At 49.9% G+C, this 25,692-nt stretch overlaps 1 protein-coding gene across 1 annotated transcript in view; it reads right to left on the bottom strand.

The window, feature by feature from the left end:
- Positions 1-25,692, bottom strand: part of Med27 (mediator complex subunit 27) — a 186,069-nt gene that overhangs the window by 21,170 nt on the left and 139,207 nt on the right. The window contains exon 5 of the mRNA XM_004849063.3: positions 2,305-2,412. Coding sequence (XP_004849120.1) covers positions 2,305-2,412 — 108 coding nt within the window. The remainder of the gene's footprint in view (positions 1-2,304; positions 2,413-25,692) is intronic.

The raw sequence follows: 25,692 nt of genomic DNA, 5'->3' as shown, positions 1-25,692 counted from the left end.
TAACGGGAGCCAGAAGAGCAGCCAAGGTCTGCAGGACCTCAGGCGTGATGGTTCTCTGGAGAACGGGTGGGGAGGAGGACAGTCCTGTTCTCCCCAGGCCTTGCTCGACCACGCCCTCTGTCAGCTGTTCTCCTCCCCTGGGGCCCTGCCTCATCCGCGGGAGGAGGCGAGTTAGGCCTGGCTGCAGGGATCCGCAGCACAGCGCTCCCAGCACAAAGGCTCTAAGCATTTTTACAGTAAAGAAACTGAACTTCTGGGTTTAATGGTGGAGTGGTTACCTAACACATTCGAGGTCTGATTCCTAGCACAGAAAGAGAGAGAGAGACTGGACTTTCTCTAATCCAGCACTTCTCCATCTTGCTGGGCCATGGACTGCTCAGTGCCAGCCTCTATTGAGGGCAGAAGGAGATGGAGAGCGGCAGGTGCGTGTTTTAGGGAGACTGCTGTGGAGGCTGAGGAGAGGGCACACAAGGGGGGTGGGCAGCAAGAGAGATGTGCCCGAGGAGGCCAGGGCGGTGCTCAGAGTAGAGATCAGGAGATCCTGGAAGTGGAGGATAGGAGGGCCAGTGGAAGAGAGATGAGGGGAGGATGACCCTGCAGATAGCAGATACGGGGTACGGTGGGAAGGAAGACGGGCACTTGGGTGTCAGGAGAGCATAGGGAAACTGAGTCAGGGGGCGAGCAACTGAGGGTGGGTCCAGGCAGGCTGAATGTGAGGAGTGTCCAGGAGTGTCCTGTGCGGGCGGCAGGGACAAGAAAGGTCAAGGGGGAGAGCAGAGGAGAGGAGGCCCCTGGGAACCTGCGGTCAAGGAGAAGATGGGACAGAAGCATCTGAAGGGGCCTGAAGCAGTCATCAGAGAAAGACGTCTGAAGGTGCACACATTTGGCTACTGTCCAATTGCTTTACATGAGGAGTAAACATCTCGCTTCACTCCGGTAGTCCTCATTTGAGTATTTACCAAGTGGCAGAGTGCTAGCACCTTCTATGTGTCATTCTGGACATGCTCAGTGAAGGGCAGTGGGACCAACGGTGTTCGGGGCATCACAGAGCAGGTGAGATCCGTTCCCCTTCATGCCTAAGATCGCGCGTGCTGTGCTGATGCCCTGACTGCATCCTCACTGTCTAAGCGCTTGTTCTTTATCCACCCGATTCTCTTCCACGCCCTTGCTGAGCCGGGCTGTCTCACACCAGGTGTAGCCTTGAAGAGAGCCAGAGGAACAGCGCTTGAGGTGCCTGCTGCCCCAGTGGCTTCCGCGGCCATCGGCAGTCTGAGCCCTCCTGGGCCGCACCGCAGCTGGGAACCACACGCAGGCCACACTCGCCTGACTGCACACTTCACTCTCCACACTTGCTCCACAGACAGCTTGGTTTCTCAGAGAAGAAAAAGGGAATCTCCCTCAGCAAATGACGGTGTCCCCGGAGCGAGTGTGGTCAACACCAAGGCGGGGCAGAGATGAGGCGACTTGTTGGACACGTACACCTCATCACATCACGGCTGCGCCTCTTGGACACACACGCGTGTGTGAAGCCGCATGTGTCACCTGTTCTGGAGAGCTCCATGTCCTCATGTGGCGTGGCCACCGGGGGTAAAGTTTTAAATGCTAAGGAGGCTTAGGCGGGGGCGGCAGGCTGGGCAGTGACGGAGAACAGGGTGGGTCTTGGGCAGGTCCTCATTACCTCAGGGAGCACACACAAATGAGGGCTGTCAGTTCCCATTAGCGTCCTCTGATGCACGCTGTGGTGCCAGGTGGAGCGTGTGAGGCCAGCGGAAATTAGAGAGCCATACTGCTGAACTTTCCACGAAGCAAATCACCCGTGGGAAGGGACCTGTCTGCTTGGAGTGCAGCATTCGGTGTTGCGCTGGCTGAGGGTACGCGACTTCCTGGGGCTGCCCGTCAGCCTCATGGAAAAAAGTGTCATCGGGTTGCTCAGATAAACTCAGTTTTCCTTATGGTTCTGGGAAAAGCGGAACACTGAACCCTGAGCTATGGATGTGCTGGTTGACTTGGAAAAAAATCCATTTCCTCAGAAGACATGTTTAATGAGGCAACTGGGGTCTAAGGTGATAAATTAGAAATTCAACTAAGGGCATCAGGCTGAGAGGAAAACGCAGAAGCTTGATGAAAAATGCAAGCAGAGAGAATGAATATTTTTTCGTAAAGTGTTCATCTTCGTACTGACAAATCTATGTTTGTAGATCATTTCACCTATGATTGCTGGTTTTTAATGTCATTCGTTGGGGACTCTATTTGTTTTGGGATAGAGGAAATAAAGAGGGAAGAGAGAGACTCCAGAAGGCTTACCTTGCCATCTTCTGTGTAGACGTTTTCATTGTAGCCCTTCACTATGGTTCGATCAATGAACAGGCTCCGCATGACGACAATCACTTTCAGTACCTTCCCCAAGGTCACCTGTCAGAACACGAGTGTGCAAACATGAATGCTCACACTTGAACATGCACTCCCCACCCCGCCGGGCAGGCCTGTGTGAAAGGCGGGCACTTTGCCCTCCGTGACCACTGTGGGCTCTGCGGGCCCCAGCTCAGCAAACCGCGGACTGCTTTACATTCCCGGCTCACGAGTTCTGGGCTGTTTCACACACATTTACTACCTGATGTACACGCGGCCGCCCGCTCTCTGCTGGCCTAGGATTAGTGAGCACACCTGTCTTCACACTCTGCCTGGCCCTACTCACACCCATGGACTATGCTGAGCAGGCACCGAATACCGCTGGTTGAACTAGCTATTTACAGGAGCCGGTACGAAGTGGAGAAGCAACACAAAAATAAAGTCTGAAGGTAAAAGGAAAGTAGCTAAATTTTAATTCCAGAAAAGAAACATGATCCCAGAAATACATTTAAGTGCTTTTACTCTTCTAGAACCTAAGTGCATATTATGGATTTAAAAGACAAACACCTAGAAACACGCAGTTTCTCACATGCCAGGGAGACAGGAGTGCTGTGCTACTGGGACAGGCACAGCACCGTCCTTCAGGGGCTCGGCAACTCTCCTGTACTCACTCCGGAAGCTGCTGCTTCTCAGTTCCCAGCTGAGAGCCCTGAGGCCAACCCGGCCCAAGACCAACAGCAAGGCTGTGGGGCCCAGCTGCCCCGACAGGGCTGGACATCATGGCCTGGCAGACAGAAAGCCCTCAGGTCCCTGCAAGACGGAAGCCTCAGCGCCCCATGGCACCCCAATCCTGGATGGCATATACCCATCCCACAGCTTTCCAACTGACTGTCCCACCAACAGCCTTCCCCCTTTCTGGACTAGTCCTGGGCACCAGTGAACGCCCAACATCTGGGGCCTTCAATGGTTTTAAGTGCTGGGTTGATGTCTCTAGTTTTGTATGCCTAAACCAGTACAGAATTTAAAAACCATTTAAAGGAAGGCTAAGCCAGAAGTGGTGGGATGCAACCTATAATTCCAACACTGAGGAGGCAGAGGCAGGAGGACTGCAAGTTCAAGTTCTACCTGGGCATTTTATTGAGACCCTGACTCAAAAGAAAAAAACCAAAAAGGGACAGGGATGTAGCTCAGTGACAGAGCACCCCTGGGTTCAGGCCCCAGGACCGGCACCATCACCACACACAAGAGCGGGGACAGGGGAGAATGTGCTAGTAAGTGTATCTTTATTTGTTTTTGGTACCGGGGATCGAACTTGGGTCCTTGCACTTGAGCATCAGGGGGCGAAACCACTGAGCTAAATCCCCGGCCCTAGTAAGTATATCTTTTGTTTTTTGTTTTTTTTTGGTACCAGGGATTGAACTTGGGACCTTGCGCTTGTGAGGCAGGCGCCAGAACCACTGAGCTAAACCCCCAGCCCCCTAGTAAGTACATCTTATCTTGGTACTGAATAGCGTCATACCAGTACCATTTAGTGGGTCCTTCTTTTGTAATTGAGAACACAGCTTAGGAATGCCAATAAAGCACAACGGCAGGATTGGCAACTCTGCCCCCAGCCAAAAGCAGCTTGTGGAAGGGAAAGCAGGACAGAGGGGGAGCGGCTGAGCCACTGTTCTGTTATTACAAGCATGGGCAGCAATTGCCTCTGCCCGCTGTAACTGTCTTTGCCTCGGAGCGCAGCACTAGCAGCTGTTTTCTGAAGACACCAAAATCTGGCTGACTTTAACTCATTAACTGCCTTACTAGTTCCTTAAAATTTCTTAAGATGGATTTCAGAAACACACTAAAGATAGCAGAAATTGTGTTTAAAATTTTTTGTTGTTGTTTTAGAAGTGGATTTTGGTATTTTAAAACTAACTAATACTTAAAAAGTTAAAAAATACGTGTTTATTATACAAAAATCAAAACTAGAGGAAAAAAGGAGTTAATATATTGAGTCTTTCCATCCATAGATAACCATTCACATTTTAGGCTATCTCCTTTAAATATTTTTATTATCCAATCTTTATCATTTTGGAATTTCTGACATGGTTGTAATTAAAACTATTCATACCTACATAACTTCAAATCAATTTTTTTACTTTAGGTTATGACAACCATTGTTCCATATTGCTACATAGTTGTCAAACAGCGGTAGACGCTGCATGGTATTTATTGTAAAGGGAGTGGGTTTACTGCAATTCCTTTAACCATTCTTCTACTGACAGGCATTTCAGCTGCTTCCACATTTCCCCTAATAAAAATGTGGCTGCAATGCATACTTTTGTGACAAAGCTTTCACTGCATTTGGGATTATTTACTATTTTAGGACAGAACTGCAGAAATATAATTATGGGTACAAACAGTATAGATATGCAAAGGCTTTTGATACAATCTACCAAACTTTTCCACAAGTGTTGTGCCAACCAGCAAGGGATGGACACAGCTACTGCTTGCTACCTCCTACCCCTGCACACACAGTGGAACACCAACTTAGTTTTTAAAAGGTTTCCATTAGGGAAGATTTAAAAGCAGACCAGTGAGGATGCCCTGTGCAGAGGAGGGCCATGTGCCCACCCCACTGCAGCCCTGCCCAGCTCTTCCCCGCTCCATGTTGCCTCCACCTCCTCCCTTCCTGTGCTATTCTGAAATCATTAACAGCCCTGGTGTCATTTCTCTGTACAGACCTCTATTTCAGTACAGGTCTCTAAAAGATCAGGGCTCTGAAAACCAAAGAGCCTACCTGTGACGTCATCCCAGGTCCGAACAATGGTGATCCTCCAACAGCATCCAACAGCCAGGTACAGAGCCTACCTTCCCACGTCCTAGTGCCACTCTTAAGACATGCACAGTATCAGGACGTGAATACAGCCCACATGTGTATTCTCCCAGCTGACATCTCTCCCAAGTCTAAGCTGAGGCATCTCCTCCCCCCTCGTTACTGGATGAAGTAACTGGGTCATTTTCTAACTTTCTAGAAGGTTCCACATCTACCTTTTGCAGATGGTGCCACCGTGGTGCACTTTACCATGTTCTTCCTTACCTGGTACTTCCTCCAAATTGGGAATAGGCGACTCACAGATTTGATTTTTTTGGCAAGATCGCATCTGGGGCTAGAGTGGTCTGTGGACCGTCAGTGCTGAGAGGTCTTGCCCTGGTTTCCTTTTACTGTTTTTCAAATACACGAGGCTCTGGGAAGTCTATCCATTCTCTTTTTACAAAGCCAGAAAGTGTGCTAGAGTTCATCCAAGCAGGAGAGGCACAGAATTATGCCTGAGTATTAACACACCCATGACACTCACTATACCTCCGATTTTGAAGGTGTTGGAATTGGCCCAGTCCCTATTTCTCTGAGTGGGAGTTTCTTCCGTGGATGTGGAGACAGTGCTGCCCATCTCAGAAGGACGGGAAGCCCATGAGGATGCTCAGGTCCTGGCACACACAGAGGAAATGCTGAGAGGAGCAGTTGTTACTTGCCCAAGCCCTTGTCTGCGCTTTGCCAAGGCAGCGCGATTCAACGCCAGTTAACATCAAGGCTGGAACTGGAACTGCCGCCACCTGCAGGCGGGTGAGCTTGTCACTCAGTCTCCTCTCCTGCTGCCCTACCAGGGGCTGCAGGGAGAGGGTGATAGTGTTGCTGAGCCCTGAAGGATGCACAGGCCTGAGGAATGGCTCCTGAGAGCCCGCTGCTTGCAGGCTGGGCTGTTCAGGGGAAGACGGAAGCCTCTGTGGGGCCGACAACAGGCCTTGTTGACCAGCGACGGCCACTCAGTGTGGGGCAAGGCCCGTGATCCTGCACAGGCTTCTGTCCCACAGGTGAGTCCAGGTGGTATGACTGGGCCCCTGTTTACTCAGCTGTGAGACACATACAGGGGGCTGGCGGGGGAAATTAAAAGAGGATTTGCACAGTGCTGTGCCCTACGGTGCGACTCACAAGGCCTCCGAGTGCAGTGTGACACAGTGGCACAACCCCCATGGGACAGAGCTCTGCCTTCAGTCTGCAGCATCCCTTCCAGCCCCAGCGTGCCTCCACAGTGAGTCAGAGCCTCCCTCTCCTGGCACCGAGGTTTCCCAGCCTATCTGTATGCCCCAGGCTGCAGTGGTCTTGAACTTCTGATACTGCTATGATAACACACTGTAGATGGGCCAGTGGACCTCTTCCCACGAAGTAGCTGGTGCTGCCAGGTCAGAAGCAAGACGCCCATGTGCGGGCTATGGGTCACTTTTCGGTGACTGCTATGGGATGCCACAGATAAAAGCTAATGCCATCTGTTAATGAGGCATGCTTGCTGTTGCCAAGGTAACACTTTTCCACACTGAACTTAGAGCTCACTCACCACTCTTCCCTTGGGGCTGGGCCTGGCAAGCGTTCATGAAGCTCGTAGTGAAGTCAGAGCAGCACCTGCTTCCGGAATAAGGCCCATGTGGCACTGGGAGAGGTGGCCAGGAGGCCTCCTCGTGTTGTACCCTTCTGGAAGCAGGTCTGGAAATGCTGCCCCTGCCAGGGTTACTGTGGTCTGGGCTCAGGTGGTCTGCCCTCCTGGTCTGGCAGTGCTTTCCTGTCAAGCTGGCTTTCTAGCTCACTGAGGCAAGGACACCCTAAGGGAGGGAATGAAGTGGTGGGAGAGCTGAAGGCAACAGAAAAGGCTCTGAGCCCAATCTACCACCACCAAGAACTAACATCCAGTGGCTGAAGTGCTGTCCCTACTGGCGGTTAGCAGGAGAGAAGCCAAATACTTAAACCAGTGGTGGCAAACCTGTGGCACACAGGCTCCAGCGGGCTGTTTGTATCACTGAAAGCTCTAAAAGGTTTGCCATCACTGACCTAAAACCCTGACTTCTCCAGGTTTGCACATGGCCAAAGCACTTAGAACCCCAGCAGTGCCTGTGCCTAGGGCACGGGGAGGCACAGGGACCAAATGCTGAGGAGCCCAGGCCTGATGGCATCCTGGGCTGGCACAAAGCAAGTGTGCGGGAGGTGAAGGAGTCAGCACAGGGTCCGTCATTCACACAGCTGGCTGTATGCCTGGGCCCCGTTTGGGCAAGGTTGCGTTATTAAAAAAAGACGCCAACTCGGGCTGGGGATTTAGCTCAGTGGTTTTGTCGCCTGCTGCGCAAATGCAAGGTCCCAAGTTCAATCCCCGGTACCAAAAAGAAAAAAAAAAGAAGCCAACTATTTACAGAAAGCCAGCCATGAATATTATTTCACACGAATAAACAAGGCAAAGGCCTGACATGAAAGAACCTTAAGGGGTCTGCTGTAACTTAATGTGTTTTGAAGAGAAGGAGGAGAGGAAAAGAAAAGAGGGAAGGGTTGGGGGAAGAAAAAAGGAAGAAGGAAATGAAGGGAGGGAGAGAGGAGAGGAAGACATAGAAGGGGGAAAGGGGAAGGGAAAAAGGCAGGCAGACCCACAGGGGTCTAAATGCTGTTCTGCTTCAGCAGTGTTCAGAGCCTTCCTCTCCACACCAGTTCTGAAGAACAGTAGGGAACATTAAATTATCCCAGTAAGAATTTATTGACCGAGGAAATAAGTATTTGTACTATGGTCACACTACCCTCGGACACTGATTCAGAAAATCACGTAACTGGACTGCCACGAAGGATTCAAACTCTTTTCTAACTCTCCTAAGGCCTAGGGAAATTAAGAAGTATCAAATATGGGTCCTAGCTTTAAGGAAATAAAACCTACCTATACCTCCATTCAACCCAGCTATTCCCCTTCCCAAGAGTTACAGGGATCACATTAGTGATACATGCACACCCATGTTTATAGCTGCACGATTTACAATAGCTACATCTTGGAAGCTGCCTCTGTGTCCACCAGCAGATGAATGGAAAAGGAAAATGTGGTGTTTACACACAATGGAGTGCTACTCTGCCATAAAGAAGGATAAACTTGAGTCCTTTGCAGGAAAATGGATGTACTTTGAGACCACAATGTTAAGTGAAATCAATCAGACACACAAGCTTAAATATCACGATTTGGGAGATGGCAGGATTGATTATGTCCAAAGCAGGCTATAAGCAGTGCAGGCTGTGAAGAGCTAACTCCACAACTGGCTTGTTTATAGAAGTGAGTCTGGCCGAAGCCTATGTGCCAAGGTCAGAGTAACTTGCATGCAAATTCTGTTCCCACAACTAAAACCTTCTGACTAGAAGGACAATATTCTAATTACAACCATAAATTTTGTCTATTCTGTTCTTAATTTGAGAATGCTTTGTCTTGTCTTTTATGAGCCTTGCTTACATTAATTTCCACAGAAACTGAATGACTTTGTGCATCCTTGCACATAGTCCTGCCCTGGCATGTAGCTTGCCCTTAGCCTGGTTGATCACTAATAAAAATCAGTGAGGGCTGGGGATTTAGCTCAGTGGTTTCGCTGCCTGCTGTGTAAGTGCAAGGACCCGAGTTCGATCCCCGGTACCAAAAAAAAAAAAAAAAATCAGTGGCTTGGACTGGCCAGCACCTTTGTTGGTTGCATTGGCATTGGTCGTCCTGGCACCTCGCTTTCTGTCTCTCTTAGTTCTGTCTTTTATCCCCAGCCTGCCAGGCCTGCATCGTACACTGGGCAGGAAACTGGAGCCTATTGCAGAAGTTTCTGGTAACATTTCAGGGGTTCCCAGTTCACATGGTTTCTCCTACATGAGAAACCTAAATTATAAATCAATGGAAGATCATGATAAAAGAGACAATAGGAAGGACCAGGGATTTAGCTCAGTGGTTTCACCGCCTGCTGCGCAAGCTCAAGGACCCGAGTTCGATCCCCGGTACCAAAAAAAAAAAGACAATAGTAAACAAGAAGATAGACTGCAAAAAGGAAGGGGACAAGAGATCGAGGAGGGGTAGGAGAAGAGGGGAAGGGGACGCAGCAGAAAGACTGTCACCCAGGAGGGATCCACAGTGTCCCTGGAAGTGCTTATCCCACGCAGGGTTTTAGTCGGCAGTTGCTATGGCTTCTTTTTTTTTTTTTTGTACCAGGGATCGAACTCAGGACCTTGCGCTTGCGAGGCAGGCAGCAGAACCACTGAGCTAAATCCCTGGCCCTAGCTATGCTTCTGATTAGATGTCCCCTCAAAGCCTCATGCTTTTTCATGGAGTGTGTGACTTATTCATGATCTGGCCAGGCCTGAGGGCACTAGGATTAAGGGCATGAGTGCTACTTGCCCCAAGCAGTCTGGATAACATAAAGGGGAAGAAGGACGCTGGAGAGGCCACTTGTTACTTTTTGCTGTCTTCCACCGCCATGAATTGCCTTGGAACCAGCAGATTATGGACTGCAACCTCTACAAACTAAGCCAAACAAATCCCTTCCCCTCTAACTTTGGCTATCAGGTATTTTGTCTCAGCAACAAGACAACCAAGACAGTGGTCCCTTGTGCGGCTTCTGCCCTCAGCCCCTTCACACGACAAAGGCAGCACGGGGTGGGGCCAGTGCCAGGGCCCAAGCTCATTTTCTCGGCTGCCACGTACAGAGTGGTGCCCCGGGAAAGCAACCCTTGGACCCCACTTCCTCATCAAGACGGCTCCTCTGTGAGGTCCGCACGGGGGTGCTACCCTCAGTGTCCAGCACACCACAGCGGCATACGTCAGGCGCTCACTGCCTGGTGGCAATTATTAGTATCACCGTTGTCATTATTTTTAATAATTATGAAACACCCTGTCCCCAAGTGGCTTATTCCACTGGACCCTTTTGCTTATAAGCCTCCGTCACTAGGAATCTGGGCATCCAAACTGCCCTGGTGTGGGGTCCTTCACCACAGGGAACCTGGCCACTTGCTGAATTTCATTAAAGGGTGTCCTAACAAGGAAGGCTTCGGAAATAGTGTTCCATTTTATATTACAGAAATAAAATTCTTCACATGCTTATCGTTCTTTGTCACCCCCACAACAGCACCAAAAATTCACATACAATGTAAACAAACAGCTGCAGGGTTGTGCTTCCTAATCTTGGTTCATGCTACCTCTGGGCTTCCCTCGTCATGCAAGAAAAATCCCTCCAGCTTCTCAAATTAGTTTGAGTCCATTTTAATTTATAAAGTATACACTCAAAATGTAAATGCAGCCCCCACCCCAAGGCAAGGCAGCAGCAGCTGGTCAACGTGGCACAGAAGCAGGCAGCCAAGGACGCGGATGAGGTGGGTCCAGATTGACAGAACACCAGAGGCGCCTGTTGGTTTCCTCACAGACTGAAAAGCCCGAGTCTCTCCTAACAGAGCTGAAGAGGAATCCTCAACAGCACACATCTTGCTCCGCTCCTGCACTGCAACCCAATAGCGATGAAGCCACTCACACAACATTCCTGTCACCCAGAAGGCCACTGCCTGCTGAGGGGGAACAGGCTGGACGAAGCAAGGGGACTGGGGCTACACGGTGGCCTGGTGTAGAAGGCTCTGCCCCCTCTGTGCTGTGGGTCAGGACAGCACATGGCCTCCTTCCAGGATTTGGAGAGCATGGCATGGAGTGGACAGGAAGCAAGAAATAACACCACCCCAAGAGGGGAGCCATTTAGGGGAGAGAGGTGTCTTAGTTACTTTTCTCATTGCTGAGACAAAATACCTAAAGTTAAAAGCTCATAGTTTTTGGAGGTTTCAATCCATAGTTGGCTGGCTCCAAGGCAGGGTGGCCTGACAGGGGCATCGCAGAGGAGAAACAGTCCATGGTGGGCAGAAGGCAGCAAGCAGCAAAGTAGAAACCAGCAAGCAAGAAGCAACTACAGTGGTCCTCTTTTGTCCTTTACATACTCTCCAGGCTGCATGCCTTTGGGATGGGTAGTACTCACACCCAGGGTGGACCTTCCCATTATCCACTCCCAGGACTATGCCCTAGCCAATCAGAAGACTGATTTAGTAATCACACACCCCTGATCCCAGCATCACACACTCTAGATCCAGCCACCTCCCAAAAGCCCCACCTAGGATAGCACGCGGCTTTTGGGGGGACAATTAGGCACATGGCATAACAGAAGAGGAGAAAAAAGGGATGGGGGAAGGTAGGATGGAGGGCCAGACAGACCTGGAATGGAAACCATTGCCCTTCTGGTTCCTTCTTTCTATCTACGTAACAAATACTTGTTGAAGACATATTACGTGCAGGGTAGGCCTTAGGGACCTAGAGAGAGAAATGAAACTGTCATACACAGAGCTCATAGTCTAGTGGAGGGACAGGCAACAGATGAGAATGTACATAAAGAAATATAACCTGTGGGGTTATGAAGGACATGAATGGAAGAGCGACAGTTTAGAGAGATTATTTAGGCAATACCCATGTGCAAAAGCGACATCTGAATCAGATCATTTGCGTGGCCACTTGTTCATTCATTCACTGAAATATGAAGCAGCCACCATGTGCCAAGTGTTGCTCTGAGGGGTGGAGATGGAGTCTTGGACATTCTTGGAGGGGGCAAAAGGTGGTAGCCAAAAAATATTTCCTCTGTATGGGGCTCTGAAGATAAAAAGCTGGACCAGGGGTGCTTCAAGTGTGCCTGAAACCTCCTGGGTAAGACCAAGGAGTTCTGGCCAAGGGTGGGGAAGGGTGGCCAGAGAGAGCAGCCGAGAGAGCAGCAAGGCCTGGGTGAGCGGGATAGAAAGGAGGCTGTAGGGATGTAGCTCAGCAGCGCTGTGTGGGCCTGGCAAGAGCAAGGTCCTGAGTTCAATCACAGTACCACACACACACACACACACACACACACACACACAAAGAAAGCAAGCAAGCCAGCAAAAGAAAGGAGGCTGGGCAGGTAGGAAGTGCCCTAGAGGCTCTGCTGAAGAGTTCAGTCTTCTGTGGGGACCAGGGAAGCCACAGGCAGGCGCAGCAGGGGAATGCACACCCTATGGGCGCTTTCAAAGAACGTCCCTTGCAGCCGTTGGGAGAGATCAAGAGAAGAGGGAGGGAGACAGGAGAGGAGTGTAAGAGGTGAGAAAAGAGGAGCCAAGGAAGCCTGCGGGTTTCTGGTTTGTGCACTAGATAAATGGGTTGCATTTATTGAGATGAGATGAGGAAGGAGAAAGGAAAAGAGGAGAATCACTTCCTTTTCACCACATTAGGAAAATTCCAAAGTAGCTAAGTGAAGAGATGTTAAGTGGGCAGTTCTGAGAGTAGGACCAAGGCCAAGGACCGGGCCCGAGACAGTTTCATCTTAGGAAAGCTGCAGCAACACGCCCTCCTTCTCAGAGTGGCCTGGTGGGGCGTTCGAACTCCCAGGCCAAGCAGCAGCAGGCTGGGCTCGGAGGCCTCAGGGATGCTCTTCTGGACTCAGGAAGGAGCAGTCCCTGTGGCAAGGCAGGTGCCAGTCCAGGCGTGGGCCCCACACAGGCCTGCGCCCGTCAGGACAGCCACACACTGCCCTCTGTGGCAAATGGGGCCCTGTTACAGCCCCGCATCTCCCGTCGATGGCCTGCTAGGCAGCACTTGGCTTTTTAATATTTCGTCTGTAGGGTGTGTGCCAGCTTGGCCTCGATGTAGAAAATTTTAATTCAAATCAATACATGGACAAGGTCACTTTAAAATCCAATTAATATGAATAGAAAAATATGCCCCACAGTTCTGTGAGCTGAAAATGGAATGGTTGCAAGTTAACAACTATAAAGGAGACATCCACACACACGGCCCTGTTGGGCTCTCCTGTGTTTGATAATGTGGCTATCTGTGTCCTTACATGCATGCAATTGTTAGAATACTGAAAAACTTTTTTTTTTTTTGCTTCTATTTAGGGTAGCTTAAAATTAAACTGGGTTTGTCTGAAGAAAAATATAAAATGTACTGAAAACTGTGAATGCCTAAAAGATGATTTTAAATAAATTAAGACCTGGACTTTAACTCACCCAGGAATTCCTAGAGAAACAGGCTTCTACTATGGCTCCGATAGTAGCAATTTGATTTATACAGAATTCATTTAGAACTGTTTGCACTGATAATGATATCAGGGGAAACTGAGGCACTGGCATTTTAGATTCTTGTTTGTTCACATAAGCATTACACAACCAGGACTCTAAGACGTCCCCTTCTCAGATTTTACCACTTCTAGCCATACATTCTACTCCTGGCTGAGAGAATTTTATTTTATCATTATTTCTTATTTTCTTATTATGACTTTTGGTCCTGGGGACTGATCCAGGGCTTTGCATGTGGTGGACATGTGCTCTACCACTGAGCTATACCCCCAGCCCTGGAAAATTTTATTTTATAGCAAGAATCCGAGAATTATGCAATAAATGATAAGAATGTATTATTATGACTGGATTCGGTGCTCTCTTTTCCCTCTGCTTATTGCTACCCCATTTGGAATATTAGCTTTTCTACCCTTAAATCAGGTTACAGTGGAATATAAATAATGAAGCCTCTACCTGAAAAAGACAAAATTGTTTTGTAACTTCAAGGAACTACTGAAAATTATATAAAATTGGAATGCAATATTAGGAGTGTCGGTGACATGCCCTAAACCCGTTGCTCTATTTCACATTTGGGTTTCTTTCCCTTAAGGCTGCTGGAGAGCCAGGAGCTTCGCTGTACGGGAAAGGGCTGACGCGTCCCGTCCTGTGCGGGGCACTGGCAGCACCCTCAGGAATCTCCCTGACAGGAAAAGCAGAGCTCCTGCAGTGCAGGGCTGCATGGAAGCGCCCGCCTAGGCGCCAGCTAAGGTTGCCAGATGACTCTGCCGTGTGTTCACCTCTAGATCACACTGCTGCAACAAATTCAAAGCAGCCCAAGTCCCTGTAGCCAGAGGACAAGCTGCTGCCTTGCATTATGTGGCCTGGGGAAGAGAACCAGCAGCCTCGCCCTCCATCCTGCCCCACTCAGTCCCCGTTATCTCATCTGCTGCTGTATTAATGCTCTTCACACACTCATTACTCTTTAATGATGCCTGTTTGTAAATAGCAAGATGGGATGCAATTAAACCATGCCAGGCTAAATAAACACACATTCTAATTAGGATCTTTACAAGAGATTTTTTTTTTCATGTATAGACTGGAATTTACCTTTCATTAATCTAACTTAATTGCAATAGTGCACCAATACAGAATCAACCCAAATTAAGTGCTCTAAATGATTTCCCCATATTTAGGGTGAGCAAGTGATTCTTCCTTTGGGCAGCAAGCACGGCTTGCAGGAGGAGGGGACGAGATGATCAGCAGCACCACTAGTGCTTGGAGGACTTGGGCAACAGGACAGGTGCGCACAGGCACCAGACTGAGGTCAAGGCCGTGGGTTGGACCCGCAGCCCGGGCCGCTTGAGTCAACCAGCTCTGCTCAGCCACAGCAACAGACGGCATTTGTCAGCTCTCTGTCACAGGCTTCCAGACAGACGGTATGGGTGTGGATCAATCGGTTCAAAGCCTTCCTGCTCTCCCAGAATAACAATGCCCAGGAACCGGTGCCCGTGACGAGGCAGCAGACACTGCTGCAGGACCAGGACATCTGTTACTGGGAGGAGAAGAAAGCCCTCCTGTTCTGGCCTTTGACTCCGGGGGTGTGAAGGATTCTTAACATTTGGCAACCAACCTGAGGAAGAGCACGCGGCGCCTCAACACCAGACAGCACTACAATTTGTTCCCGCCACAAATGCGGCCCCTCCTGGGTGGCAGTGCTGCACCCGCTGCCCTCAGGTCTCCCTCATCTTCCCCTCCTCTTCCTCTGCTATGTGCCGGCAGGCATAGGAGTGCAGAGCCCCGGCCTGAGCCGGGGGAGCACTGGCCCGGAAGTGGCAGTCCTGAGGAAGCCTGGTCCAGAAAGGTCTGGGGGGCCAGGATGGCTGAGCTGGCCTCTGCAGGGACGGAGCTGCTATGCTAAACTATAATCCAGAGAGCAGCCAGAGACTGGAGTTCTCGTCTTAAAGCACTGTAAGTGTCTGGGAAATTCTCCAGGACGCCACTTCTCAAAGTGGTCAAATACTTCTGGGAAACCGTGTGTCATAGCCTCTTCGTGGAGACCCACCGCACAGGCACATGAAAGGCTCTGGAAGGGACTGCAGCTGACTTTCGGGACCGCTGTGGGAAGCACTGTGCTTCAGTTTTAGGGGAGAAATAACTTGCCAGCTCAGCCAGTCTCCAGCAGCCTCAGTTGGATACTGCACCTGACCTCACTCATGGCCGCCTCACTGCTGCCTGCAGGTAGAGACCGAGGGCGGTGCGGCCCCCACACCCTAGGGTCTGCAACCCACTGAGCCTTCACTCCCTGAAACAGACCACTGAGGCTGCAAGACAGGAAATGGTTCCCTGACAGACTGTGGATACAAATCTTTCAACTCTAAGATGCTTAATTGCTCCCAGTTCCAGAACTTTCAAAAATCCACTCTCAAATCCATTTTTATGGCTATATTGGAAGTCTCTGAAAAACCTAGCCTTGTAACAGCACCACCAACAGCTCTCACTTAATCACTCTGTAGATCACATATAAAAACAAAACAGAGCTAAAAAAAATCCTTCCATGTTAGCGAGCAGATGTCGAGCCCATTTTCAATTAATACGACCCACTTCCATACAATCAGACTGCTTAAAATTCCTGGAACAAGATGTAAAAGTTAAGATGCAAATGTTCCGATTTTAATGAGAATGAATGGAAACTATAAAATCCCCTCTCCCTTTGAGGGTAGGTACAATCTACATAGGAAGTCCCAACTGCACACTAAATTTATCAACGAAACAATCATTTGATAAAGCTGTGTGCAAGAGGAAAACAGCACTGGGAAAGTCGGAAGTATTTTCTGAAGGCATTTTCTACCAAACTTAAATTTTATCAAAACCATGATTCTTTTAAAAAGCTTAAAAAATCCTTAAGCCATTCTGACGCATTTCTCCATCACCTGCATGTTCTAGGAGCCTTCTGTGTTTCTTTTAATCTATGTGACCTTTCCGAGGACAGCAACAGAAAGTGACAGAAAAGACTGGGCCTTGTTGCGTGGGTCCCATTCAGGGCCAGCTCTCCCACTTAGCATGCCTGGACCGCTCACGGGACCCTGCTGGCCTCAGTTTTCTCATCTACACAAAAGTGGTAACATTGCCTGTGGAGGCACTGGTGTGAAATCAAGTGAATAAACACACATTGAAGGGTCAGAGTTCCTTACACACCGTCCACATACAAAGTGGGGGCAATTACCAAAGAACCCTCAGGAGGCGGAGGACTTTCTAGGCCAAGCTCAGCATTCACTTTTCCTTCTCCCTGTCTAGAAAGGGCTTCTTTAGGTCTGCGAAGGTCCCCCCGCCCCATGGTGCTGTGTGGAGGTCTCCCTGGGGTCAGTATTTTCCAAGGGGCAGTGGGCCTCTCAAGGTGGGCTCTGGTTCAACTCCACCTGCAGGGGTGCCGCAACCCTCCGCCCCATTTGCTCTGGGGGAAATAGGGTTCTAGCCATACCCGGCCAGGGCTGGGGTGGACCTCAGGGGTTCAGCACCTACCTAGGACTTGTGAGGTCCACGGTTCCATCCCGAGTGCTGCAAAGAAGGAAAACAATCTACCCAGCACCCGGGGCCACCCCGGGGTCTCTGGATCTCCAGCCTGTGCCAGCGTGGGCAACACTCAGTCCCCTCAAATAACAACAGCCAGAGAAGAGCTTCTGTTCTGTGGGGTGGGGCTTGTCTCCTTTCACCCCTTCAGTGGCTCCTATCGGAGCGCCCCCAGTGCCAGCACAGTCCTAAGCCTCAGGGGTACGACAAGGAACAAAGAAGCCACAGATAACTTACACTTTTCTGGGGAGCTCCTGGTGGAGGGGAGCGCTCAAGGGTGAGAGCAGAAGAGCAAGGACCAGGTACAGACTCTCCTTTCATCTCTGTGACTGGCACAGCCCTGAGGAAAGCAGGGACTCAAACAGTATTGGACGACAGCGATGAGCAGCCGCAAGCTCAAGGCTTCAAGGCACAGTAGAACTCGGAGCCCTGGCCGCGCCCACACACCCAGAAGGGAAGGCCACGGAACACACGCACAGTCGGGCAGAGTGACCGGGCTAATGCTCAGCCTCACTCCTGATTTGCTGGTGCTAGGGCAAGCTCTCCGCCTCTGCACGACGGATGCTGAGACTTCTGTCCTGGGCACCCAGCAGTGCCAGGCACAGAGAACAGAACAGCGCGGCTTGCACAGAGCTCGTGTCTCAGTGGTGAGGACTGATGAGGCGGAGAGGGATGGAGCAGGTGGGCTGAAGAGATCATGGCAAAGACCTCCCTCAGTGCCATGGGGCCAGCGGCCTCTCTGGGCAGAAGAGCGACATTCACAAGAGCACTCGGCAGAGGCAGAGAGCCCAGTTGGCAGCAAGGTGCTACCATCATCTTTAGCAACGGCCTAGTGGAAACCATGTGGCCCCATTCCCAGGAACCCGCGCGATTCCTTGGCTCGCCTGAGGCCAACATGCTGCACACACACCTCGCAACTGGTCAGGAAGCCCTCGTGACAGACCACCACGATGGGCTGCGGTTAGCTCCACATCATAGAAGAGGAAATGACGTCAGAAAGTAAGTGAGGGCATAACATCATCTGGTCAGAAATGGCCGAGCAGGAATTCAAACCCAGGCACCTGACTCTCTAAAGCTTGTACACCCATTACCATATGCTTATGAGTGGAGTCGATTATGATGATGAGGAGAAAGATGACACACTATTCCCACAGCTACATATAGCCAAGTAGTTTAATTAATTTTAATCAAAATTCACTACGATACAAGTGGTATCATTAATAACACCACAGACCACCCTGGTGTAAACCTGCACTCATCTTTAAATCTAACTGCAAACAGAAAGGGACCGGGTGGGCCACTTCTATTAAAACCAAGTAACTTTTATCTCAATGCACAGACACAATGAAAAGATTAACTGGAGGAAAAATCAACCATGTAGATTGGCCCTAAGGAAAAAGGTAAAATACCAAGATAAACTGCTTTTAAAATTGGTTGAAGATTTAATATAGCTCTGGAAGGTCTCAATTATTTACATGCTTGGTCTATGCAGTATAAATCTGGGGTAATGAGATTCAATGGTTGTGTGTAAATCTGAATCAGGACAACCTGACTGTTTAAAAACAAAAGCAGCGTAGGCTTCTGTGTTAATAACTTTTCAAAACAAAGATTATGATTCAGGAAGAGTAACGTCACTTTTGCTGCTCATTATTGATTGCAGTGGGTGTGGGGAGAAATGGCCCCACTTGGTCAGATGCAAACCCTGAGACAAGTTGCATGGGATCCAAAGAGTAACGATCAATACCGTTGTTCAAAAACCAAGACCAACAATTTACATGGCCTCTTTGTCCTAGGGCAGTCACAAAGTCCCAAGAGATCCCTTCCTTGTGCAGTTCCCTGTGCTGAGCCGAGGGCTGTGCACTGCTGCATCCCAGGTGGGATGTGATGCAGTGTCAGGTGACTGGAGGGTCTTCACAGAGGCTCTGTGCAAGGCAGGGTACGAGTGCGCAGGTACTGTCAATGGCGCTTTAGACAAAGTGCTCCGTGCTGCACCAGCCACTTCTGTGTATGCTTGTCCACAGCACATCCCTTTGATGATGGCATCGGGGCCCAACGGGATGAGGAAGGGGTAGAGCCCAGTCTCCGGATCATACAGCAGCTTGGCCAGGAGGGGCGCGTGGAGAAGGGTGGCGTAGGCAGAGAGCAGTGGGTGTGCAAAGCACTGGAGCGGGCAGGGGTAGAGGTGGGGAATCTTGTGGCTCCTCAGGACCTCTGTACGTGAGTGCTTTCACTTGTCACAGTCGTGAGAGAGAGCTACTGGCGTTTAGCAGGCTGGAGCCAGAGATGGTAAAGCCCCAGCAACGCACTGGGTAGTTTTGTACAACGAGGAACTCTCCCATCTGAAAGGCCAGTGGTGCTGAGAACACAGAGGACACGGGAGGGGTGAGCCTGGAGTGGTGAGCTGAGGCCAGGTTCTGAAGACCTCATAAATGCCCCAGGAGGTGCCTTCCCTGCACACAACAGGGGACACCAGAGCAGGTGAAGGGTGTCTCTGATTTCGCTTCAGTGGAAGACAGAGAAGGGGCTGTATCTGAGAGCAAGTGTACGAAGAGACCTAGGGGAAGGCTAGGGTAAGAGTTCCGGTGCCGGGAGGCAGCAAGGGGCTGAGCAGCCAGCCCACGGGAGGGCTGACGGCACACAGGGAAGACGGTGTGTGGCCCCAGGACTGGCAACAGGAGGCTACTGCTGCAGGCATGACACTTGGGGCTCCCTCCATGTAGTTCTGACCAACAAGCACCTGTGAGGAGAATGAAGGGCAACACCGGGGCAGGAAGAGGCCAAACTGGGGCTAGAGAGAAAGTCAAGCAGTTTGGCCTGAAAGCAGACCCAACTTTTTTACCACTGAATAAAAACAAACAAGACGATCTAAGCGAATAAACACAAGGTACTTAAGGTAGCAGTGCTGCTGTGTATTCACTCAACTGCCTTTTCTGGATTTTGAACATGGGGCGTTTCATTCTGCCTCAAAAAGGCAAGTGCCGCCTGTTCCTACCAGACATTAATTTCATGTAATGTGTTCAAAATATTTAAAAAGTAAAATCCAATAAACCCCTTTGGAGTTGGAATTGCCTTCTCCCACCCTTAGAGCCCCACTGTCACCGCCAGCCTAACACAGTCGACTTAGGGTCAGCGGGATGAGCTCCCTGACGCTTGGGCCACTTGAACCTAACCGAAGTGTGTGGAAGGAGGCAAGAGATCAGCTCCAAAGGGCAGCGGCAGAAAGGACACAAGGCCGGCGACCACTGGCGTGCGCACATAGCAGGAAGGGGAGCACTCTGGGCCGCCTACCCGGCCTACTGTTCACTTAGATGAAACGTGTTGGGGCATTGTAGGGAAACTCAATTCCCACCGAGTCCTGCCACTGCACCACCACTGACACCAGTGCCTGCTGCGCCCCAGCAGAGGAGCCAAGCAAGCGGCACACACCTGGCGAGCAGCGTCTGGGGAAGCAAGAGAGCAAGCAAGAGCCGAAGGGACAACATACCCCTTGGAACGAGCTGTAAGAATAAATCACACCCCCAAATTTGACTGGAATGCCTCTGTCAGAAACAAACTCCAAGACTCCCAGTGTGGAAGCGGGGAGGAAGGTACTGCCCAGCATTCTCGGAACCTGCTGCACACTGGCACCTCAACACACCGACTCCACCTGCGTCCTGCACACGGCCACTGTCTCTAAGAACAGTGCCCCACACGTCCCAACCTGCAACCCACCTGGAAGTCCCCTGGGAATGAAGCATGAATGTTCAACCAGACCCCGCAACAGCAGAGGGAGAGAACAGGAGTGGTGTCAGCAGGGATGGAGCGCCTGACCAGAAAGGGCTCGGAGCGCTCACAGTTCTAACCCTGGGGATGAGCCTGCCCTGCCCTGCTCTTCTCTCCCCTCTCTGCCCCCTTCCTCCCCCGTCATTCATTCTGTGGTGCTGGGGATGCAACTCAGGGCCTTCACATTGAGCTATATTCCTAGATCTCTTTTCTTTTTTTTTTTTGGTCCTGGGAATTGAACCCAGGCCTTGAGCTTACGAGGCAGGCTGCGGCACCACTGAGCTAAATCCCCAGCCCTTTTATTTTCTATTTTAAGACACAAAAGTTTCTAAATTGCCCAGGCTGGGCTTGAATTTTTGATCCTCCTGCTTTACCCTCCCAGAGTACTGGGATAAGCACGCGCCACCATGCCTGGGTTAATACCTTTTCTAATGAAAGCCACCACCTGACTCCCTCCTGGAAGCAGGCTTGAGGATGCCTGCAAACACAGCTGCAGGTACTCAGGCTCCTGGCCCTGAGCCCTCACCTCCTGCAGCTCACAGACCCTCCGGTAAGAGCCCTGAGTTCAGGACACTAGTGATGGACTTCAGAGCACTAACGAGGACTGGGATAGTGAGTCCTGCATGGTAACTTGTGTAGTTTAACAGAATACAACGTCTGCACAGAACCTGAAGTCACTGTCTTCAAAAGATAAAGCCAAGCATGGCTGTGGTAGACAAATTTCCACAGACGCTCTCTGTATTTTGCACAAGAAACCTCAGAATCGCTTGGGTCCAGGAAACTCCCAAGATCATGGGCCCTCTCTCTGGCCTTCGCACAGCACCCTCAGCTTGGTCTGCTCAGTCGTGAGATCCTCTCTGGCCCGCGGAGGCCGGGTCTTCCCAGGATGGGGGTAGACGAGCAGCTTCCTGAGCCTGCTGAAGCCACATGCTGCACCATGGAAAGGAGAGAACTGATACCTGGCAGCCCCAAGTGATCTGCATGCATTCATTCATCCATCCATCCATCCATACATCCATCCATGAGACGGGGGTCTCACTATGTTGCCCAGGCTGGCCTCGAACTCCTAGGCTCAAGAGATTCTTCTGCCTCAGCCTCCTGAGTAGTTTGGGAATATGGGTAGATACCAATGCACCAGGCTCCAAGTGATTTGTTTTTAGAGGGGCAAAAGAGCTCCGCTGCTATGTGGCCTTGGGACTCTTCAGGCCTCAGCTTTCCTTTTGTGAGGCAGGCGGCAGCACCACTGAGCTAAATCCCCAGCCCCAGCTTTCCTTTTGGAAAGTGGGGATAATGCCACTTAGCTCGGGGGGTTCTGAGCAGGGCAGAGAGAGATGGTGCACGTGAGGGTCAAGCCCCGGAGAACACTCACACTGCACGAACGTCCTGGAGACATCTTCAGGACCAGGCCAGTGTTTCTGCACCTGATGAATTCAAACTTCAAAGGACAGCTTCTCCTTTATATGTTTTAATTCTTTTTTCCTTCCAGTACCAGGAATTAAACTGAGGACCTTGTGCTTGCCAGGCAGGCATGGTGCTGCTAAGCTACATCGCTGGCCCTATACATCTTAATTCTAGCATTAAGTAGAAGAACTAAGCCCTTCCGCACCCTGTGCAGTAACCACTACTCCTGCCCACCGGTGCGGAGCTGCCACTTCTGGATGGTACGTAGCTGCACCCCCAGCCAGCCTCCCTATGCAAGGTGCCATTCACTAAGCTCACCATGGGATTTTAAAGAAAAGATGTTAGTATTAGTTTCTTTATACATCCATGCACAAATATCAATTGCCTGTCTTCAAAACATAAAGGCAATTATTCAATGAATCATGACTGAGCACCTAGTATGCACCAGGCACTGTTCTAGGGTCTGGGGACACGTCAATGAACATGGCAAAGACACCTCCTGTGTGAGTTACAGTCCTTCTGAGAATGCAAAGAGCAACAAGCCAGACAGACAGGGAAATCACGCCGCACTGAGTGCTGGGGACTGATGACACAGGCTGCTGGACAAGGTGAGGGAGAAGTGCATCGGCTGGGCTCCGGAGAAGGAAGGGCCTAGAGGAGGAAGGGCCTGGGGAACGGGAACTGGAGGCCCAGCACCTGAGGACAGCAACAGCCCTGGTTGCAGGTCCTGAGGAGGCTGAGAGCAGAGGGACGGCGAGTGGGCGGGAGGCAGTGCTCACCCAGGGGAGGGCACAGAGGCTTAGGCCCTGTGGTGGCAGCCGAGGAGGTGGGGCCATGGTCAGAAGCTGGACTAAGCACAGACAATTTCACTGAATATGTGTATCTGAATAAGCAGCTGAAGAAGGTTTTTAAAGTGCTACTTTCATATTTTAAATAATTTTGAACAACTTCAGACTTACAGAAAAGTTGCAACAATGTGTCGGCATCAGCTACACGTGCTTGACTTGGGCATCCTGTAACCCACAGGATCACTATTTATTTTGGGGCCCAGGAGCCCGTGTTTAGCTAGTGCAGCCCCCTCACAATGCTTCTGTGTCCTCTGAAACCTCCCCATCCCTTACTTCCTGGGCCAACAAGATGCTCCAGCTCGCTTTGTACTTTCCCTGCCTCAGTTCTGGAAATCAGCCACTTCTCCAAAGTACCAGCGAGAGACAGTGACACTCACAAACTATGATGTGGACTGCAGATGCGCTCTGTGCTCCTGGGGTCCTACTGCTTCAGCACACAGGGCGGGGACTCCCAGGTGTGTGCCTGTGCACCCGTGTGTACAGACACATCTTCTTTACTTCTGTATCTCTGTACTAAAACAATTTGCTCAAATTGATATTCCCAACTACAATTCAACACCAAGGGTTTATTTTAGCATCCTTTCTACATTTGAAATTTCCTCTCCAAAAGCAAGAAACCTGACTCCCCTTATCTGCAATTTATTTCCATACACGCTCAAACCTAGAATACACATAAAGAGATTTTTAGAATTTCTAACTAAAACCACTGTGAAAAACCAGCCCACCAACTGGAGTTTACTATTCGTTCCCAGTCATCGCGGTCCTCCTAAGTCAAATGCCTTAGCCACGGGCGGGGACGCGTGCCTGTAGTCCCAGCACCTGGAAGGCTGAGGCAGGAAGATCGCAGGTTCACATCCTGCCCGGTCAACTTATCGAGACCCTGTCCCAAAATAAAAAAGTAAACAGAGCTAGGAATGCAGCTCAGTGTGAAGCGCCCCCCACAATCCCATTCTGGGGGTAGGTGGGTGGTGGCTTTGTTCAAAGGCTCCTCAGATTTGTTTTCCATCCCTGCCCCAAGGGTGTGGACACATTCTCTATCTGAAATATTGTTGGGTTCCTTTGCGTTTGTATTCTTTTCTGCAAAAACTCCATTTTGTCAATCTCATTGATTTTTAGTAGGTGAAGCACTGACATGTTTCTAAAAGAGCAGCACAGTAAACTGCACTCGGCCGCCTGCCCCGCCCACATGTGGCTTGGCCGCTCGGCGCTCGCCTACCCAGGCCCCATTTCCACTTTCAGCCTCCCCCGTCCTGTGTCCCCTCTCAGAGAGCAGATAATGGACATCTTACATCTCCTTTCTTACAAAAGAGGAAGCATATTAAGAGCACTCTTGCACTTTGCTTTTTTCTTTTAACAATGTATGGTGGAAATCACTTCACAGGAGTCATGAGAGGTCTTTCTCTTATCTTTAAAAAATAAAGCAGGGGGGCCGGGGATGTAGCTCAGCAGTGCTGTACCTGCCTCATGAGTTCAACGTCCTGAGTTCCATCCCTGGTACAAAAAAAAGAGCAGTAAGTGGTGTCACTCCATTGTGTGGCTGCTTCATCATTTATCCAGTCACCCTCCTGCCCAGGCACTGAGGCTCTTCCAGTGTTTTTCATTTACAAATATCTTCAATTAATAATGGTGCATGCACACCCTTGTATGGTCAGGGCGTCCTCCAGGGAAAAGTCCTAGATCAGCGCTGGTGAACCTACAGCACACGTGCGCAGCTGGGGAAAGCGCTAAAAGGTTCCCCCCACTGTCCTAGGAGTACTGCCGGTCAAAGGCAAGTGCAAGTGCGCACACGGTCTCACTAGACACTGTGAGTCCTTCCAGAGCAGGCGGGCCCATCTGCGGACCCATGAGCAAGACAGGGCGGGCCTGCTGCGTCACAGCCTTGCCAACAGAACGTGTTGCTATACTTTTCAATTTCTACCAATCTGGCAGGTGACAAAAGGCACCTCAGTGAAGTTTTAATTTGCATTTCTCTAATTATGGGTAAAGTGGAACATCTTTTCATCTATGTAAGGATCATTTATATGTATTTTACTGAACTGTCTCTCTCTTCATTTTCAATCCCAATTTTGATCCTTTTCCCTTTTAAGATTAAAATATTGATTTGACAGGGCCAGGAATTTAGCTCGGTGGTTTTGCCACCTGGCTCACAAACACAAGGTCCTGCGTTGGATCCCCGGTACCAAAAAAAAAAAAAAAAAAAAAGAAAGAAAAAATAATTGATTTGACAGTGATCAGTCCTGTATCTATAATATATTGTTGCAAATATTTTCTCCCAGCTTGTGAGCTGTCTTTTGATTTTCTCATGATGCCTCTGGTTATCCAAACATTTTCCTTTATATGACTGTGCCCTTACTGACTTGAGCTACTGTTTTTTTTAAGCAAAACATTTATTGGTATATTTTAGATACACATAATGATAACAAGCTACTAGTGTAGCTTCCTCGGGTCTCCTGGTTGACCTCACTCTCCTCCCCTGGCTGCCTGCCTATGGCCCATGCCACACCGTTCAAATCCTGGAGGCTCTGAGGATATTTTAACACCCAACAGGCTTCATTCATCTTTTTGCTGTATTCTTCTCTTTTCATGTATGCTACTTTCTCCACATGAACATTAACACCACACTTTAAAAATCTTTTAATATGAAGTTAATTCACATCTATTGATATGACTGATACATGTGCCCTCAGTTTGATCATAAAATTTCCTAGTTACATGTGTTATATTTTCAGTATTTCTGCAGAGATTACTATTATTATTATTTTTTGGTTACTGGGATCGAACTTGGGACCTTGTGCTTTCGAGGCAGGCGGCAGAACCACTGAGCTAAATCCCCGGCCCTATTTTCAGTATTTCTAAGTG

Source organism: Heterocephalus glaber, unplaced genomic scaffold (assembly GCF_053883595.1).
Source record: "Heterocephalus glaber isolate CG9 unplaced genomic scaffold, H.glaber_assembly_v1.0 deba00001479, whole genome shotgun sequence".
NCBI classification, from domain to species: domain Eukaryota; kingdom Metazoa; phylum Chordata; class Mammalia; order Rodentia; family Bathyergidae; genus Heterocephalus; species Heterocephalus glaber.
Note: the sequence above shows the minus strand (reverse complement) of the source record. Positions and strands in the feature narration are given on the sequence as shown.